The sequence below is a fragment of the Chrysochloris asiatica genome, unplaced genomic scaffold (genome assembly GCF_000296735.1).
Source record: "Chrysochloris asiatica unplaced genomic scaffold, ChrAsi1.0 scaffold00114, whole genome shotgun sequence".
In the NCBI taxonomy this organism is placed as follows: Eukaryota; Metazoa; Chordata; class Mammalia; order Afrosoricida; family Chrysochloridae; genus Chrysochloris; species Chrysochloris asiatica.
Window position 1 is genome coordinate 1061882 of NW_006408632.1, and position 20993 is coordinate 1082874.

At 36.4% G+C, this 20993-nt stretch overlaps 1 protein-coding gene across 3 annotated transcripts in view; it reads right to left on the minus strand.

The window, feature by feature from the left end:
- The window catches only part of CCDC88A (coiled-coil domain containing 88A), a 171485-nt gene that overhangs the window by 44353 nt on the left and 106139 nt on the right, over positions 1-20993 (minus strand). For 2 of the 3 annotated variants that reach the window (XM_006868012.1, XM_006868011.1), the window contains exons 17-22: positions 20590-20731; positions 14741-14905; positions 11881-12042; positions 10168-10445; positions 9815-9958; positions 6179-6365 (exon numbers count right to left, since the gene is read on the minus strand). In XM_006868012.1, the coding sequence (XP_006868074.1) occupies positions 6179-6365; positions 9815-9958; positions 10168-10445; positions 11881-12042; positions 14741-14905; positions 20590-20731 (1078 nt within the window). The remainder of the gene's footprint in view (positions 1-6178; positions 6366-9814; positions 9959-10167; positions 10446-11880; positions 12043-14740; positions 14906-20589; positions 20732-20993) is intronic. The other variant, XM_006868013.1, reaches the window with a different exon arrangement.

A 20993-nucleotide genomic window follows, 5' to 3' on the forward strand; every position in this document is an offset into this window, starting at 1 on the left:
TTTTCTGTTCAGCTCTTTAACTTCCTGTTGTCTTCCACTTGCGTCAGCAACTCTATGTCAAAAACAAGTTTCAGAGTATCTTATGACATCCATTTTGGACTTTTCTTTCTTTCTTGTCTTTTTAATGACCTTTTCCTTTCTTCATATATGTTTTTGATGTCATCCCACAGCTCTTCTGACCTTTGATCATCTTTGTCTAATGCATCACATGTGTTTTTGAAATGTTCTCTAAATTCAAGTAGGACCACCTCATGTCATTTTCTGACTTGTTTTAATTTTCTTCAGCTTCAGCCTGAACTTGCAAATGAACAACTGACTGTCTGTTCTACAGTTGAGCCCTGGCCCTGTTTTGGCTGATGAATTAAGCTGTTCGACCATGTCTTTCCACAGATGTAGTCAATTTGATTCCTGTGCATTCCATCTGATGAGGTCCATGTGTGTAGCTCCCTTTTATGTTGTCCAAAGAAAGGCATTTGCAATGAATAAATCATTGGTCTTGCAAAATCTTATCATGTGATCTCCAGCATCCATTCTATCACCATGGCCATTTTTTCCGACTACTGATCCTTTCTGTTTCCAACCTTTGTATTCCAATCACCAGTAATTATGAATACATCTTGATTGCATTTTTGATCAATTTCATACTGAAGAAGTTCGTAGTGTACTTCAATTTCATTATCGTTGGCTTTAGTGATTGTTGTGTAAATTTGAATAATAGTGATATTATCTGGGCTTCCTTGTAGGCGTATGGATATTATTATCCTGTCACAGACAGCATTGTATTTCAAAAAAAATCTTTAAATGTTATTTCTGATGATGAATGTGATGACATTCCTCCTCAATATGTCATTCCCAGCATAGTAAACCATATTGTCAGATTCAAAATGGCCAACCAATATCAGTCCACTTCAGCTCACTAATCCCTAGGATATCTATTTTTATCCTAGGTAGTGAGCTGAAATGGACTGGTATTGGCCTTTTGTCAAAAACAAAATATTCCATTTTGTTTTTGACAACTTATAATTGTTGCAATTTTTGACAATTTCTAATTGGAACCCTGGTATAGAGCTGTGGGTTAATACGTTAGACTACAAACTTGGTTTGAACTATAAGGTTGGTGGTTCCAGCTCATCAGCTGCTCCTAGGAAACCCTACACAGGGTCGCTATGAGTCAGAACTGATTTGTTGGCACTTAACAACAACAAAGTTGTTGTAGATCCATACTTTATACATTCCACGTTCCAAATATTAATGGACGTTTTCACTGGTCCTCTTCATTTTGAGTTGTGCCCCATCAGCAAATGTAAGGCCCAAAAGTTTTAATTCATTCGCATCATCATGGTCAACTCTCTATATTTATTAAAGATTTTAATTGAGCGATAGTTTACAGGGAAAATCATCAGTTTTACACTCAACAAATCATATTTTGTTTCACTGCAATGATTACAATCCCCTCCATGCATCAATGGTTAACAGTTGTTATTGTTAAGTACCATAGAGTCGGTTCTGACTCATAATGACCCTACACAGGTTGGTTAACAGTAGCTACCTCTATTTCCTTTTTTTTTTTTTTCAAATGTACACACAACACACAGAAAATAGTCATTTAAATGACCAAAAGACACATTCTGCAAGTCAGAATGCTGCCCAGAGGCACACAGCCTTTTTCATTCTACGGGTCTAGAGTCCTCAGTTGCACTCTCTATACCATTGCCTCTGCTTCCATCTCTCCTGTTGCGGTCAACTCTATTTTGAGGAGGAAACTCTTCCTTCTATCTTTCAACCTGAAGGGCTCATCAACTGATAGTATTCTGGGGCTGTTCATAACGTTTTCAGCTTCTGGCACTGTATCTAACAATACTCTGCTGTTATTCATAAGGTTTTCAGTGGATAACCATTATGAAGTAGTCCAGCTCATCTTCTTCCTAGTCTTTCTCAGTCTAGAAGCTACACTGAACCCTGTGTATCATGGGTGACCCTGCTGGTATTTAAAATATCGATGATACCGTTCCCAGAATCCCAGCAACATGCAATCTAGCACAGCAACACAAATTGACAGGACAAATTGATGGACATTTTAAGTATATAGCTCAACATTAACATGTGTGAATACTAACTGTATTTCAGAAATATTCTTTGTGCTCTTTTCAATCACTACCTCTTCTTTCCACCAAGTTTAATCATTACCATTAAATCTTATATGTAAGATTTGTTTTTCTGCTTCCTCCAAATAATGTTTTTACATGATTTGGCCCCCAACCAAGGGTAAGTATCTTACACAAATTGGTACAATCAGTCTTTCCTTTGGACATTTCTAAGCTGAAAACAAGAGAACCATTCTTCTTTCATTACTGAAATTATATGATATAAAATTTAGAAGCTACTAGAAGCAGTATGAAAAAGTCAGGTTGCTGGGAGAAAACAAAGCCTACAGAAGGGTTTTCTTTATGTAATCTTTGATTCTAGTTATTTCTGAGGGCCTGTTGCACTCAGGGTTTTCTCAGTGTTTAATTTTTTAAAACTCTTTCTTTGATTCTACAAACTGAGAAATTTATCTTTTTGCCTACACAAGTTCAAGTTGGATTTCAAACACTTGCAGCTAAGACCATCTAAACACAGAAACAAAAACCCCTCAAAAGTAATTTCCCTTTTAAAACTACCTAGATTATCTTTTTAAATGGGAGACGGTGAGAGAGACAAAATTTATTGAATAAGTTGACAGAATTCAAAATAAAAAAACATGACCTGACCAAATCATTTAAAAAGTACAGATGCTGTAATCTAATGTTTTCTTCAAGTTCTAACTTACATGTACATATTTTTCATATACTAATAAATTGAAAAAGAGCTCTGGTAGCATAGTGGTTACGAATCAGGCTGCGAACCTCAAGGTCAGCAGTTCGAAACTACCAGCTGTTCCGCAGGAGAAAGATGAGGCTTTCTGCTCCTGTAAAGATTTACAGCCTCAGAAACCCTGTACAGGGTCTCTATGAGTCGGTTCCGACTCCACAGCACATAACTACCACCACCAATAAATTGAAAGTCTTTCTCAATTTTAAAACAATACCCGTAGGTAACTCACATTATTAAGGGATTAGCAATAGTTCTACAAATCCCCTATGCATGGGGAAGCTAAACTGGTGAGATTCTTGCAAAAAAGTGTGCCTTATGAGATTATCATATGAATATAAAAGGACATAGCACAGATCACCAAATAATTTGTGATAACAGTTAATATACGTCTTAGTGTATATATTCATATATTTTACAGGTAGAAATGATTTTTAAAATTCTATATTATATTCATAATCTTTTAACATAGTTAAAAATTGTGAAAACTGGGTCAGGATTTCTCATCAATGCAGAAAGAATTTACTTAACAATTAGAAAGTTTAAGTTGATATTGATTATTGGAAACATTTCTTTTCATACCACTAAGAAAACATTTTTAACTATGACATAAGATAAAATCACGATAGGAGTCCTGGTGTGGTGCTGTAGGATAAGCACTGGACTGCAAAGTCAGCCTGAACCACATGTAGGATAAGCACTGGACTGCAAAGTCAGCCTGAACCACAGCCACTCCTAGGGAAATTCCGTAGACAGTTGCTATGAGTTGCAACCGACTCCGTGGTACTTAAAAAGAATAGCAAGATGAAATACGGTAATTAACTACCTCAATGATTTTGGATTTTGAAATGCAAAGCTTCAACTGAAATCTCTGTCACAGGCAAAATCACAAAAAGATAAAATTAACTACAGTCAACGTTAAAATATGTTCATTAGATCATATTACTAAAATTACTGTCTTAAATTGGTAATTAAAAATTTTTTGAGAATGGAAGAACATTTTTTGGTTAACGTAATAAAAAAAAATCCATTTTGCTGCTTATAAAAAAATGTAAAAAGCAAAGAAAAAGAGAACCCTTGTGGAAATTGTCCACAAGATGGTGATATTTACCCATGAATAGATAAAATAGAACTAGAAAGCTAGATGTTTTATCTTCAATTGAAAAACAGATTTTGGCAGGATATGTGCCTGGTCTCTAAGTGTTTCCGTAAAGACTGCTATTAGTTGCAATAGGAAAAATAGTAACTATACAGTAGGGAAACTAGAGAATACTTTGGTTGATTGATCAAAGTAAACATCAATGGGGAAGAAAAATATGAGGTGCCTCAGGATATGATCACTGAGAAGGATATAAAATTATTCATGTAGCATTCTGGTCAGGAATGCATGACTTGAATCTAAATACAAAGAAAGTATCAGAAAAATCCAAACCAAGACGCACTGTACATAATACAGACTAAAGCACTGTTACAAATTAAAGGAGACTCAAGACATACGTGTGGTCGTGTAAGACTGCTAACCACAAGTCCTTCATTTCAAATTTACCAGCTGCCCTTCAGGAACCCTATACAGGGTCACTATGAGTGGGAACCATCTTGAGGGCACTTAACAACAAAGAAACATGTTAACTAAATGCAAAAATGTGATCCTGGACTAGAAAAGGGCAAAAAAAAAAAATTAACCTAAGAGTCATTATTGAGATAACTGAAAAATCAGAATATGAATTATAGATGAATGTATTGGATAAATGTTAACTTTCCTAAAATTTGATAAATGATATTGTAGTTATCTAAGAAAATTAAGAACATTCTTATAAAATGCACAGTGAAAAAATTGGTATGTTGCTGTTTCTTAGTGCCACAGAGTTGGTTCCAACTCAGTGATCCTGTATAGGTTCTCCAGAAGTGGCTGGTAAGTATGAATTGCTGACCTTATGGTTCACACCAAATTTGTGGTCCAGTGCCTACCTATTCTACAGTGCCACCCTAGGACTCCAATCAAGTTTAAATGAGGACAATATATGCAAGTGACTCAAACTGTTAGAGAGATTTATAAAACAAATGTGACAAAATATTAAAAATTGGAAAATCGAGATAAAAATTATACAGGCTCAGCCTTCCAGAGTACCAATGACATATATGATTGTATCAAGACTCACTATGGCTATCTCATTCCCATTGTTGCTGAAGTGCCATCGAGTTGGTTCCAACTCATAGCAACCCTGTATAGGGTTTCCAAGGAGTGACCGGTGAGTTTGAACTGCCGATCCTATAGTTCAAACTAACCTTGCTGTCCAGTGTTTATCATACCTACAGCATCACACAAGGAATCCATTCCCAGGATTTCCTATCAAATTTCTAACTAGTTCAGTGGTCTATTATTTGGTCCAACCAGTATTATAATGTCAGGTTCTCTGAGAGTTGGCTTTTGACAACTCTCTTGAGCATGGGGCTTTCCTGTGCTCTGCTTCAAATCAAGCCAGTTTCCTCCAGTAGCAAAAGCTGCTGGTTTTCAGTTTGCGTTGCACTCTGGCATAACTACTAGATGTCAGAGGTGGGGAGCATCTGACTTCATTTCTCCTCCTCTTGAATGGGACTATATGACTGCCATAGTGAACAAAATGCACGAGAAACAAAACATGACTCCTGAAGCTCTCTCCTAGAGCCCAAACACCACATTGCGCGAAAGTCCAAAGCAGCTCATGGAAACCACATGAAGAGGGATGGGTGTCTCACTGGTAGCCAGCATCAACTACTAAACAAGTGAGTGTGTGAAAGGGACTTCAGATGATTTTAGTACTGTTTTTCAACCTTCCTAGCTGAGGCCCCAGTGGAGCATAGACAAAGACTCCAGCTGTCCCTGTCAAATTCCCATACAACAGAATTTGTGAGCATCTTAAATGGTTGATTTACATCACCAAGTTTTGGGGTAATTCATTAAGTAGCCACAGTAACACAGAAACACTGTGTTTCACTTCTTATGTTTATTGTCTACTTCTTCCCACCAGAATATAAGCTCCACAAGGTAGAGACTTTTGTTTGTTTAGTTGACTGGCATACAGCAAGACAGCACAAAATGTTTGTTCATTACCAATATTATAATATTATAATTTACAAACATCTTAACAACAAATGTTTTAGCTAATAATAATAAAAAGTTGGTTGAAAATAATGACATAAGAAGTTTTATCTGAATTGTTTATAAATTTCAATTATCCATAACAATTTTAAATATATACTCTATTGCAATTCTCATATGATTGCTTACTTTCAGGCACATCGTGATGCTTACAGGAAGGAAACAGTGATTACACTTGTTAAAGCTCACCTCACATTGGTTATTCAACTTGGTAGATGTTATGTCCAACTGCTGGTATTGTTCTTTTAGCTTTGAAAATTCAGCTTCTAATCTTGTTTGTTCTAGTTTTGAATTATTTAGAAGACTTTTCAAATTTTTATGGTCTGTTTGTAAAACTTCAGTCTCTTTCAAAAGCTGACTATATGTATGATTCAACCTATAATTAGAAATCAAGGATAGAATAAAATTAGTTTCTTAGTAACTTTCATTATAATTTGCATAGTGTGAAATGCTATAAATACCATAAAGACATACTTAAGAGAATATAAACTATTCCAAACTGATTAGGTTAAGTTCTATTCTGTAAAATGTAGATAGATATATATATAAAGAGTGCCTTTCCTTTGAAAAGCTATCTTTTGACTTAAACATATTAGAGGTAAATAAGCTGATAGTTTTATTATATAAAAATTTTAGTAGAAATTCAATAAAAATTCCAGTTCAGTTTATTTCATAGAAAATATAAAGATTTTAATACTCAATGTACAACACAGATCACAATGATTACTCAATCCAGTAATATATACTATGTACAGCTGTTGACAAATAACAGGTGTTGTTGTGACTGTTAAGTGCTGCCGAGTCCGTTCTGACTTTGAATGGGGTTTCTGAGGAGCAGCTGGTGGGTTTGAAACATGACCTTTTGGTTCACAGTCCAGTGCTGATCCTACAGCACCACGCCAGGTTGAGACTTTTGCATTTGTGGCACATTATTCAAATTTATTCAATTTCTAATTATTGACAAACTTTGGATCTTCTGTAAAAATTGAGCAATAGCTTTTCCCTCTTTCATGATTATACTTTCAGAACAAGGTTAACTGATCTCTAATGGCAAGGCCTGGCAAACTTTTTCTGGAAAGGGCCTGAGAGTAAATATTTTAGGCACTGTGGGCCACATGCTGTCTCTGTAGCATGTTCTTCTTATATCCCCCTCATAACACATTAAAACTGAAAAATCTGTTCTCAGATGGGAAACTATACAGAGACAGGCAGAAAGCTGAGTTTGGCTTGCTTGGTTTCCATAGTTTGCCAACCTCCATCTAAGTAAGGGCAGTAAGAGCACACAAGAGGGAGGCAGGCAAGCAAAACTTCAACTATTCCTCAAACAGTTTAGTACAGCCTGGGAAAAAAAGTACTGGATGACAAGGTCGGTGGTTCAAAGTATCAGCCGCTCCTTGAAAACCCTATACTGGGTAGCTAAGAGTTGGAACTGACTCGACGGCACTTAACATTAACAATTAACAACAAGAATTATAAATAATGCATATTTTAAAAAATTAAGACTTAGTAAAAACAAAATAAAAACCCACAACATACTAAATGATCCATAAAATACGTTGAATCAATGAGGGAATACATGTGTTCTATGAGTGTTATGAATTGGACTGCTAACCTCAAGATTGGCAGTTCGAAACTACCAGCCGTTCCGTGGGAGAAAGATGAGGCTTTCTGCTCCCACAAAGACTTACAGCCTCGGAAATCCTGTGCAGGGTCACTATGAGTCGGAACCGACTCCACAGTACTTAACAACAACAACAACAACAACAACATGAATACACATAGCTGGTCAAATCTCAAAAAAATTCACATACACTTCTACATAGGATATCACTACCTAAAGAGATCAAAGATTTTGCTATTGATACTTCATTGGGAGAAGGAGGATACAAAGAAGTATGAGGCACAATGTCCTCGATATCATCTCCAAGGCAAATGTTCAAAAGAGCTCCTTAAAAGTATTTTACACTATTCTTCAATCAAAACTGAGGACATTAACACCAAAATGAAAACTCACTGAACAGAATTCTAAAGATGTCTAGAGAACCTAGTCCAAGTAAGAAATATTCTTGGTATGGTGATAAATAGGCTAAAAATTGAGGCTACTTAAAGGAATGAATAAGCTATCTTTTCAGACAATACTTCACATGTCTACACACACACATACACATGAGGGGGCTTCAAAAAGTTTGTGCCAAGATTCCATTATATTTTAATTCCATTAGTCCACAAATGTTTAAATTATTATTTATTTACAGTGAAATACCTCTTTGAGAGTTCACTGAGAGCCTTTTCTTCCCTTAGAACACAGATATGAATCCATAAAAGCTGGATAACAAAATACTTGAGAATTAAAATACTTCCATCTTTTAAGGCCCACTCTTCCCCCAAAGTTTGAAAAACCTTCTAGGTTAAAGTCATTATGCACAATTTCTTCATTTAGGTTGCATTCTTTCTCTATATGCTCTTCAATGATATATATAATTAATTTCCTGGAAGGCCTACCTATGAAGGGTCAAGAACTGTCAGTTTTTAAAAAAATTCCAACAATTGGAAAACAATAGGTTCAAAATGGGACCCCCACTGTAAATGTGCTGTTGTGGTTAAGTGCCTTCAAGTTGGTTCCAACTCACAGCAACCCTGAATAAGGTTTCCAAGGAGCAGAGGGTAAGTTTGAACCGTCAACCTGGCAGTTCAAACTGACCTTGCTTCCCAGAACATTAACCCACAGCACCACACCAGGACTTTACAGTAAATATATTCCCCCAATACTGAGTATGAAATAATAAATGGCCCTATCTTGTATTACAAAACTTGTCATAATTTGATTTCCTGGAAACTTCTGGAATTAAACTTGTTGATGTTCAAGTTCCTGACTAGAGAATTTCCAGTTATAACAACCAAGAAAAACCCAACTCAAAAATACTGACTATGACAATGAAATGACTCTGGATTCTTATAAAAAGGAAAATACATAAAAGTTTAATTCTAAAAACAGACCACATTAGATTCCTAATAGGAAAAATAAGAAATAACTCCACTTGAGTTTTGTATACTGACTTCTACATTTCAGGTATAACAATTTAAGTGTAGTACAAATGTTTAGGACTCCTGGTGTAGCACTGAAGGATCAGCACTGGACTGTGAACCATAAGGTCAGCATTTAAAACCCATCAGCTGCACCTTGGAAACCCCACACAGGGTTGATATGAGTCAGAACTGACTCGATGCCACTTAACAACAACAAATGTCAAAAGTTTCTGAAAACACAACTTCTAAAAATGAATCTTTATAAAGCAGGTTGGTTACTAGTTGGGAATTTTTGCTTTCCCAAGGCTTTCTATTGAGAAAAAAATTGTCCTATGACAATATGACATAAGACAGTTAAAAATAAGTACAAATCCATCAGCTATGAAATGATCAGTTTGCTCACTTATATAGCAACTTCAAAAACAAGTGGGATACCAGGCTAGTGAAAAGACAGAAAAAAAACCAACACACACACACAAAAAAAACCCAAGTCCCATTAAATTGTCTCAATAAAACATGTAAATGGTATCAAGGTACAGAAATTTTATTACACAACTTAAACAACTTCATCAGTTGAATAAAACAAAGTACTAAGACAAAAGAGAGATCAAGGTTCCATTAGTAGCTATGTTGGGAAAGTTACTTATTACTTTGCTGTCTTTTCTTTTTTTTCAGACTGTAAAAGAAAATAAATGAAACTATTTTTTCTAGTTTTTCATATTATATGTTCAAATTATGACTGGTACTACAAAGAGACAGTATATACACTTTAGCTGAGAGGGGGTAATATATTATTACCTATCATTTTCACCACACAGTTTCTTGTATTCTGCAGCTACAGTCTCATGGTTTTTGTTTTCAAGCATTATTTTTTCCTGTTCTACTTTGAGCATTTTTTCCAAATCTTCCAATTGTCCTTTCTGTTTTAATAACTGATTGTAACTAGTCAAAAAAACAAAAGAAAAGATATTTGCATTGGAAAAAATATTTTAGAAATGAAGGAATTAAGATTATTAATATCATATAAACACATACAAATTTATGTAAATTTTCTACATAAATTATTTTTCAGTCTTTAAAACACTTAAAATGTATTGCACTACTTTAAAATTGACTTTAAGTTAACAACATATGGAATCATGATAAATTACCGATCTTCAAGATCTTTATGTTCCACCTCAAGATTTTTGTGGGCACACTTTAGTGTTCCGTGTTTAGCAATGAGAGATTCATACTCCGAAGCCTGTCGTTCATGAAGAAGTTCCAGCTTTTCATGATCTTTGACCAGAGAGTCATAGAGAGATTTTAGGTCTTCTCTTTCTTTGAGTACAGACTCATTTTCATTTTCTAAGGAAGACTGCTGGATTAGGAGTTGTGCATTCTGGTTCATAAGTGAGGTACTTTGAGAATTAAGGGTAGAATTTTCAACCTGTAAGAATGAATATTGTGATCCACACGTTGCTTTTTTTTTAAATAAAAGATTACAATGTTAACTTTGTCGTTGTTAAGTGCTGTCGAGTCGATTCCGACCCACAGCAATGCTGTATAGGGTTTCCAAGGAGCAGCTGGTGAGCTTGAACCACCAACCTTGCAGTTCAAACGACTTTGCAGTCTGACGCATTAGCCCTCAGTGCCACACAACTTTAGGCACGTCTAAATAAGTCATAGGAGTCCTGGTGTGGTGCTGTGGGTTAATGCACCAGACTGCAAAGCCGTTTGAACTGCAAGGTCGGTGGTTCAAGTTCACCAGCTGCTCCTTGGAAACCCTAAATGAGGTCGCTATGGGTCGGCACCGACTCGATGACACTTTACAACAACAAAATATTAGTCATAAGGAACTCTGGCAGTATAGTGGTTATAAGTCAGGCTGCCAAACCTCAAGGTTAGCAGTTCCAAACTACCCGCTGTTCCATGGGAGAAAGATGAGGCTTTCTGCTCCCATAAAGATTTACAGCCTCGGAAACCCTGTACAGGGTCACTATGAGTCGGACCACGGCACACCACCACCACTACCACCAAGTAAGTCACGGCAGACATGTTCATATCATAATGGAATATTTTGGATTTTAACTTTCCAAATATTAAGGTTGTCATTTAATTTTTGACTTATGTTTTGAAATGTGTGTATGTTTAGGTTTGAATTTCTTTTAAATAAACAGGTACATCAATTATGTGCATTCCATAAATGTAAAACCACAGAATTGGAAATCTAGTTTATCATTTTCTACAATTTGCAAATTGATAGAACTGAAAAATGACTTCTGAAAATTCAACTGGAACTTTTCTTAAGAGTTTAAATTAGTACTTCCTTTACTACTTCGAAAAGGGGTACAAAAAGAACTTTTAGATTCAGAGACGGAGCTCTCGCTCTTTAAGAGGTTTCAGAGAGCTGTACTTTTCTCCCTCTATTTGAAAACACACAGGCAATGTTGAATAAAAGATGGACATTTGAACTAAGAAAATTTAAAGATAGTATTTCCCTGTTGTATTATTTTCCAATAACTAACCTGATATTGAAACCTGTAAAAATGAAATATGAAATGTATACTTCAACCATACTCAGGAATTTCTACCTGATTAATTATGATCAATGTATTGAGAAGTGAGGAAAGATCACAAAATTAATATAAATCATACTTATTTTATTTTTACTTGTTCAGATATTTAATAAACAATGTTAATTATTAAAAAATCTGGCAAGGCAGTTTTGTTGTTAAGTGCCTTCAAGTTGGTTCCAACCCAAGGTATTAAGTACAAATACTTTAATTTTCAATTAATTAGTAAATATATTCACTAAGAAACAACATTCTCATGTCTAACCTCCCTAATTTTAATAGCATATATCCAAAATCTGTATTTATGACCTGAAGCTTGGCATTCTGTGTCTGAAGAGTGGTATTCTGCTCCTGTAATGATACCGTCTGTCTCTGAAGGGCAAGAATCTGAGCTTGCAAATTATTGTTCTGGGTCTCGAGTTGCTTCAACTGAGTTTTCAAGGCCTGCTTCTCTGCTTGCAGTGTAGCATTCTTAATAAAGAAAACACATTATTAAAAATTAGAGCAAGATACTGGAGTTTTGTACAATGAGCATTTATTACCATTATAATCCCCCAAACCTCAACAAATGCATAAAAGAAAAGACAAAACATTTCCCTCTCTCCCAAATTATAAACATAATTTTAATCTTAGAAAAACATTAAAACCTTAACATCATATTGTGCATGTGTCTTGTGTGCTTTGTACTACCTGAAAACAAATTTCATTCTAAATAGATTTATTCATGTAAGAAAAATCGAATGAAGTTTTTAAACTATACAAATGTGCCCAGAATGAGTGGGCATTGCTCTGCAGCTTGGGGTGGGGATAAGGTATCTTTTTCTAAATTGTCCAAATGCAAATATAATTAAGTCTGGTAGCCTCATGGGTCAACAACAAAACTATGTCTTTTAAAAATGCAAATATCAGGAACAGAAGCAAACTTATTTGAATTTTAAATGGTAATATGATGATATAAATTGAAATTAAACACACAAAACACACACAAAGATACATATGTACATATCTATATGTATTTAGCCCAGCAATTCTATCTTCAGGAATTTATCACACTATAAGCATGTTTATATATGAATTTTCATTGCAGCAGAATTTGAAAATAATCTTAATGTCCATTGTGGGACTTTTAAAATAAATCACTATTAATTAATAAATGTAATGAATATTAAAATGATACACACTCACACTATGAAACAGCATGCAGCTGTTAAAAAGAAAAAGACAGCTATATCTGCTAAACTGGAGAGATTTCTAACACGACGTTAATTGAAGAATAGAAATAAGAATATTACATGTATGATTCCACAAGTACCTGCAAAATTAAATAAATCTGCCAAGGAAAAGTTTTCTAGAAAGATACATAAGAAATTACTACCTGGTTATTTTGGGTGATGATGTAAGAATCAGTAATATGAGAGATTTAATTTTTGGTTTTACAGCTCAAAGTTTGTAATGAAGTATCTATTACTTTCATGTCAAAGTAAAATAACATTTTAATGAGGTATCTGTCTTAATTTTTATGCTAAAAAAACACTATTCACCACCACAATTATTTCACTTGTTAGCGTGTAAGTTCCTTAAGCTCATTCATCTTTGAAGGATGTTTGTTGAATTTATTGATTTATTGGCAAATATTTATTGATCTCACTCAATGAATATTTAAGTGTCTATTAACTACAAGGCACTAGCCTGGGTACTAGAGGCATGTTGTTGTTAAGTGCCGTTGACTCAGTTCCGACCCATAGCAACCCGGTATACTGTTTTTGAGGAGCAGTTGGTAAGCTTGAACCACCGATCTTGCAATTCATACTGATTTTGCAGTCTAGCGCATTAGTCCACAGCACCATATGAGGACTCCAGAGGCATAGTGGTGAAAAAGAAATACAAGCTACCTGCTTTCATGGAGCTTTTTATCAGTGAGCAAACAAACAAATGAATAAAAAACATAATTTAACTGGTAAAAAGTGCTATGAATAAACTCAATATGGTAGTGATAGTGAGTGGTTTAAGGTGGGGACAGTTACATTACTGGAGAATAAGGACCAGGGAAGAACTCTGATGGAAATACTTGAAATGAGACTTAAAAATGAGGGAAGCTAACCCTGTGTGGTTTCTCTGTTTTAAGAGGTAGGTACAGCATAGTGATTATGAATTTGACTGTGAACCGCAAGGTCAGCAGTTCGAAATTACCAGTTGTTCCAAGAGAGAAAGGTGAGGCTTTCTGCTCCTGTAAAGATTTACAGCCTCGGAAGCCCTGTGCAGGGTCGCTATGAGTCGGAACGGCGGACTCCACGGCACATAAAAACAACAACACACAGTAAAAAGACCAATATGGCTAGAATTATCTTACTTATATGCCCGGCAAGGTTTTAAATGTTTCCCAAATACTAGCTGGTGTGGCACTGTAGGATAAGCATTGGACTGCAACCAGCAGTTCAAACTCACCAGAGCAGCTCCTCAGAAAACCTACACAGAGTCACTGTGAGTCGGAACTGAGTCTATGACTTAACAACAACAACAAACCCCCAGATAACAGAAGGGATGGGTGGAGGAGTGGTCTGGTAAAAGGTCAGAGACTAGGTGGGGCAACATCAGGAAGGATCTCTTGCAGGACACAGTAAAGAATGTGGATTTCAGTCTAACTGATATGGAAAGTCACTGAAGAATTTAAGCAGGGAAGTAACATGATCTGGATACTGTACTGAGATTGGCTTAGAGTGAGCCAAGAGTGAGAGGAGGGAGGCCGGTTGTTGTGATGTGCTGTGGAGTTGATACTGACTCATAACGACTCTGTACAGGGTTTCCGAGGCTGTAAATCGTTACAGGAACAGAAACCCTCATCTTTCTCCCGTGGAACAGCTGATAGTTTCGAAATGCTGACCTTGAGGCTCGCAGCCCAATTCATAACCACTATGCTACCAGAGCTCCTTAAAGAGCCCAGATGAAAGATGAAGGTACCTCAAACTAGAGTGGTAGCAGGCGAAATGGCGAGAAGCAGGCAGGCTTGGGTTCTATATTCAAGATAGAGTTGACAGAACTTGCAGAACTTATATGAGAGTGATAGAAAAAAAGATTATTTTTTAGTATTCTAAATCAGTCAACAAAGTATAAAGTGAACAAAGCTGAAGAACCAGGTTATTTCTATACCAAACAATGTGAAAATACTTACATTCCTTTCTACTTCAATTAATCTGTCTTTAACTTTGAGAAGTTCTCTAGTTGTTTCCTGACTTTCCCGCTCCCATTTGTTATCCTCACCAGACATAGGTGGGGAGCTCTGTACCAACCTTTCTTCATCTTGTCTCTGTTTGAGACCTTCGTAGTTTTTTTTCACCTAAAACATTATGTAAAATATTTTACTGTGGAGAAAAAGATCACCTAAGTTATATTGTTCAGTTAATTTAACCCTACTCTGCATGCATATGACCCACTTTGCCTTAAAAAGGTGATAAATAAGATATATAATTATCACTATATTATGACCACAATTAATGCTTTCTAAACCAAACCACACCAAACCCAATGCCATCAAGTCAATTTCAATTTATATAGGATTTCTGAGGCTATAAATCTTTCTCATCTTTCTCCCTTAGAGTGGCTGGTGGGCTTGAACCAACAACCTGGTGGTTAGCACTGGGTGGCTTCTCCTGCAATGCTACCAGGGCTCCTTATACTTTCTAAAGTATTTATTATTTCCTCCTAGAAATATTAAATATATTCTGTTCATGTACTGTGCTCCCACAGTAACAGACACGTTGCTAAAAACCAATACTTCTTTTCCACAGAGAAAGTTATGTTAAGAATGAATAAAAATTTTACATATAATTTCTATTTAACAGACACCTAAACTAAATTTCAGTAAGTATTAATAGACAGTTGGCCCTTTTAGAAGGTTATGTGACTTGGAATGAATTAAGTTAATGACTTCTTTATTCACATCTTGAGACACACATGGTGGTGGTGGTTATGTGCCGTGGAGTCCGTTCCGACTCACAGCAACCCTGCATAGGGTTTCTGAGGCTGTAAATCTTTACGGGAGCAGAAAGCCTCATCTTTCTCCTGTGGAACAGCTGGTGGTTTCAAACTGCTGACCTTGCAGTTTGCAGCCAATTTGTAACCACTATGCTAATTACTGTAATTTATCTTACAAACCCCAGTGCCATCTAATTGATTCTGACTCATAGTGACCCTATGTAGGAATTCTAAGACTAAATCTTTATGGAAACAGACAGCTTCATTGTGCTCCTGAAGAATGGCTGGTGGATTTGAACTGCTGACCTTGTGTGGTTAGCCGCTCAACCCTTAACCCATCACAATACCAGACTCCTTGCTTATCTTATAAGGAGTGAGCAATTCAACAAACTCTAGGTTTTTCTGATTCTCCTTTAAGTCAATTCAAAACTAACAACTTGCTCATCATTTTGTTTTTGTTAGGTGCATGTGTGTCAGTTCTGACACCATAGCGACCTTACTTACGTACAGTTGAAAACACTGCCTGGTCCTGTGCCATCCTCACAACTGTTGCTATATTTGAGCCCATTATTGCAGTCACAGTATCAATTCATCTTGTTGTGTGTGTGTGTGTGTGGGGGGGGGGGTCCTTCCTCTTATTCACAGACCCTCTACTATACTAAGCAAGACGTCTTTCTCCAGGCATTAGTCCCTCTTGATAACATGAATATGTGAGATATTGTTGTTGTTAAGTACAATGGAGTTGGTTCTGAATCATAGTGATCCTGTATAGGGTTTCCTGTATAGAGGCTATAAATCTTTACAGGAGTAGAAAGCCTCATCTTTCTCCTGCATAATGGTTGGTAGCTTCAAAATGCCGACTTTGAGGTTGGCAGGCTGTCTCATAACCACTAGATGAAGACTCTCCATTCTTGCTTCTGTGGAACATTCTAGTTGTACTTCTTCCAACACAGATTTATTTTTCTAGCAGCCCATGGTATAATCAATATTCTTTGCCAACACCTTAATTCAAAGGCATCAATTCTTCTTATATTACCAAAATCACCAGATAGAATTCAATAATTCTCTGGAGTTCTAGTATGGCATTGTAGGGTAAGCAGTGGACTCTTAACTGTAAGATAAATTGAAACTCACCAGCAGCTCCCTGGAAACCTTCTCCTGAAGACTAGGGTAACTATTAGTATCTAATATGAAGCCGTATTTTTGAGCTTTCCTGTTTAAATCTATGCCTTTGAAGTTGTTGTAGGAGATACTGGAGCATGAGGTCCTAGGGCCTAAATACAACTAATGTGAAGCTCACATTCTTATACCTGACCTGTTATCTGGAGAGATGGTAGGTCTCAAACAACAAAGTGATGATGGATACCTGACACTGTGTTGCTGCCTACTTGTGTTTTCTACAGCATACTCCATAGAATGGTTTTAAGTTATGGTAATTTGTAAATCTGTTTAGTCACTCTTAGACCACTTTTGAAGGCACTCAAGAGATGAAAAAAGGAAGACTGAAGCAGAAAATGATGCTACCATCTACTACTTATACATTATATGGCATGAACAAGTCCCTTTAATTTCAACTTACTTATGGAAAATACAGACAGTTGAACCTGCCTTGCTTGATTCATTGGATAATCTCAAATATCCAGATCCAGAAAATATCTAAAATTTATGAGGTGATCAGGCGCTATGCACACAACACACAAAATTAAGGGCTTTAGTAGGTATTCTCGCATCCTATCTTTTTCTGTCAAAATTTACCTGGGGAGACTTCCGGCAAGATGTCGGACTAAGCAGACACATTATATAGATCCTCTACAACAAAGATATGAGAGACCAAATGAAACAGATGAAAATCCTGGAACCTTGAACTTCAAAGAAAAGGTCAGGGAAGTGAATTGAGTGCTTGCTGGGAGGAGAAGCTGAGCAGGAAAGAAAAGAGAGGGAGACTGACTAGTGAATGGCCAGCTGTATGGCCAACTTTGGAGACAGGTGGTGGTCTGGCAGATTCACACAGGAAACAGCCAACATGTGATTCCTTCTTTATCCCCATGCTCCACTGGTGACTAGAAGTGTGGCCAGCACCCACCCTCATCCAACCTCAGTGCAGTCCCTGTTCTCCACGAGTTCAGAGGCATGTCACTGTGAGCCACGCCTGTGTGAGGCAGAGCCGGCTAGGTTGCTTTGGTGCCTGAATTCCGGAGGGTTAAACTCTAGACCTACAAATCCCACAAGTGATCAGATCAGCATTGTTGTTGTTGTTGTTAAGTGTCATCAAGTCAGTATCAACTCATAGCAACTGTGTGCACAACAGAACTTAACCCTGCTGGATCCTGTGCCAACTTCACAATTGTTGATACATCTGAGCCCACTGATGCCACCACTTTGCCAATCCATCTCGCTGGGGTCTTGCTCTTTCTCTCTGACCCTCCACCTTACCAAACATGATATCCTTCTCCAGAGACTGGTCCCTCCGGACAATATGTCCGAATTATGAGAGATGAAGTTTGGCCATCCTGGCCTCCAAGGAGCACTCTGGCTGCACAGTTCTGTTGGTTCTTTTGGTACTTCATTGCACTTTCAGTATTCTCCTCCAACACCATAACTCAAAACCATCAATTCTTCTATGGTCTTCCTTATTCACTGTCCAGCTTTCACATGCATATAAGGTTATTGAACATACCATGGCTTGGGTCAGGCTCACCTTAGTCCTCAAGCTGAATCTTTGCTCTTCAACACTTTAAAAAAGTGTTGTGCAGCAGATTTGCCTAATGCAATACGTCGTTTGATTTCTTGACTGCTGCTTCCATGAGTATTGATGGTTGATCCAAGAATGAAGTCCTTGACAACTTCAATCTTTTCTCTGTTGATAAGAATGTTGTTTATTGGTCCAGTGGTGAGGATTTTTGTAATCCATACCAAAGGCTGTGTTGGCCTTTGATCTTCATCAGTATTTTAAGTCCTCTTCACTTTCAGCATGCAAGGCTGTATCATCTGCAAATCGCAGGTTGTTAATGAGTCTTCCTCTAATCCTGATGCCACTTTTTTCTTCATAGAACCCAGCTTCTCAGATTATTTGCTCAGCATACAGGTTGAATAAGTATGGTGAAAGAATACAACCCTATCGCACACTTCTTAATACAGGTGATAGGACAGGCAATATACATACAAGAGGGAGATAACAGAGGAAAGATGAATGCAACAAGAGACACAGGGATAAATGCAAGCATTAAAGTGAATAGAAGACTGTTGGTCCATGGAGGGGACTGGAGTTATTGTAACGAAGCAACGTACAGGATTTGTTGAATGTAAAACTTGTGATCTGCTCTATAAATCTTAACTCAATTCACAATAAAAAATTAAAAAAAATTTTTTTTCTACTTGGGTTCTCAATAGAAAAAGAGGGCCAGAGAGCTTTGCCCAATGAAGTAAGGCTGTCTTTTTCCCACTCCACTCCTTCAATTCTGATTTATCTTACAATATGGCATGTATACATGAAACAGGACTGTATATGAGGGTGCTTTTAAAGTTTGTGAAAACATGGAATTAAAAGATAAAAATAAAAATATAACCTTTATTATGCAAAAAGCTCTTCCAAGGTCAAGACATTTTAGTAAGTGATAATTGCTGTTGTTGTAGTTGTTAAGTGCCATCGAGTGGGTTCCAACTCACAGGGACCCTTTATAGGGTTTCTGAGTAGTAGCTGGTGAGTTTGAACCACTGACCTTGCAGTTCAAACCCACCTTGCTTATCCTATGATGATATTAGTCATTTAGGCCATCACTAAAGAGCTGAAGGCCTGGGGACTATAACTATATTAATGTAGTCTTTTTTTTTTTTACATTATTAGTTGAAGAGAAATGGGTACCTTTTCAAGATTTTTTAATATTAGGAAATAAAAGAAAGAAATCAGAAGGAGCCAAATCAGGACTGTTAGGTAGATGAATATCTAATGATGTTCCATTGACACTCTTGCAAACTGACCTTGATTAAAGGAATGAGCAAGAACACTGTTGAAGCAAAGACTCTGTTGAAGCTTTCCCAGGCATTTTTCTGCTAAAACTTTGGCTAACTTTCTCAAAACAATCTAATAATAAACAGACGCTATCATTTTTTTGGCCTTCCAGAAAGTCAACAAGCAAATTTATTGAAAGCATCCACCAAAATTGTTGCAATGACCTTTGCTTGTTGTCAGTCTGATTTTGCTTTGACTAGAACATTTCCATCTCTTGATAGCCACTGCTTTGATTTTGCTTTGTCTTCAGGATCAGACTGGTAAAGACTTGTTTCATCTCCAGATAGAATTCTTCCAATTAAAATTTAGGCTGAAAGCTCTGTTTTTATGTAGCTGATGGGGTACAACTGTTTTGTCATCCAGTGAGCAGTTTGCGCAACTTTAATTTTTCAGTCAGAATTGTGTAAAGCTGAACTAACTGACATTATGATATTGGCTACTGTTTCTCCTATTAATTACTGATACTCTTCAATTAGGGCAGAGACAACACTATCCTTGCAAATTGATGTGGATGGTCTGCCCCTGAAGGTTTCATCTTCAACATCATCTTATCCCTTCTTAAAACCAATTAGGCATTTGTAAGCTGCTGATTTCTTTAAGGTAATATACCCATTAACTTTTTGTAAAGTAGTAATGATTTCACCAATCTTCGACTGAAGCTTCACTATAAATTTGTTGTTTGTTATTGCTTCAATTACAGCAGCATTTGTAACTCTGATAAGGGCTCTTTTCAACCTGAGATCTCATTCTCCTCAGTGCCTCAAACTAGATCTTGTTCAGATTTAACAAGTTAGTATGACAGTGTTTAGGTGCAAAAATAAATGAAAACTATGCATAGTTTTTTCATAATACACCTTTTCCCATGAACTTTCTAAAGACCACTCATACGGTATAACTGTATGACAAAGATCAGGTTCAAAAATACCCTCAATTTTATAGAAGATGTACACTAAATATTAATGGAAACAATATTTGCATTTTTATTTTCCGTTTTCTAGAAAAAGATAATTCAAACGCTTTCCAAGAAAATCACTTACCGTTTTAAGTTCTTGGCGCAATTGCTGGTTATAATTTGTGGATTCTTCTAATCTAGCTTCTAAAGCAGCAATTTTTTCTTCTTTTATTTCAAGAGATTTCTTTAGAGTAGATTCTAATTTTGATTCCAAAATTTTGAACCTACTATCCAAGTATAAAAATAGTATAGGTCATCATCAGAGATCAGAAAATTACTTATGGAAACACAGGTACTGATGCCATAAATAGGTTTTATACATTTTTTTTAAAAAAAAAGAAGCTAAATTGTCCTCCTCTCCTTGTCTTCTTGTTAAAACTATCCCTGATCATGAAGCAACAAAAACAATTCAGTAAACTGGGCTTCAGGTTATAGCCTTGGCTGCCAGAGGAACAATTAATGTTTCTCTCTCTCTCTCTCTCTCTCTCT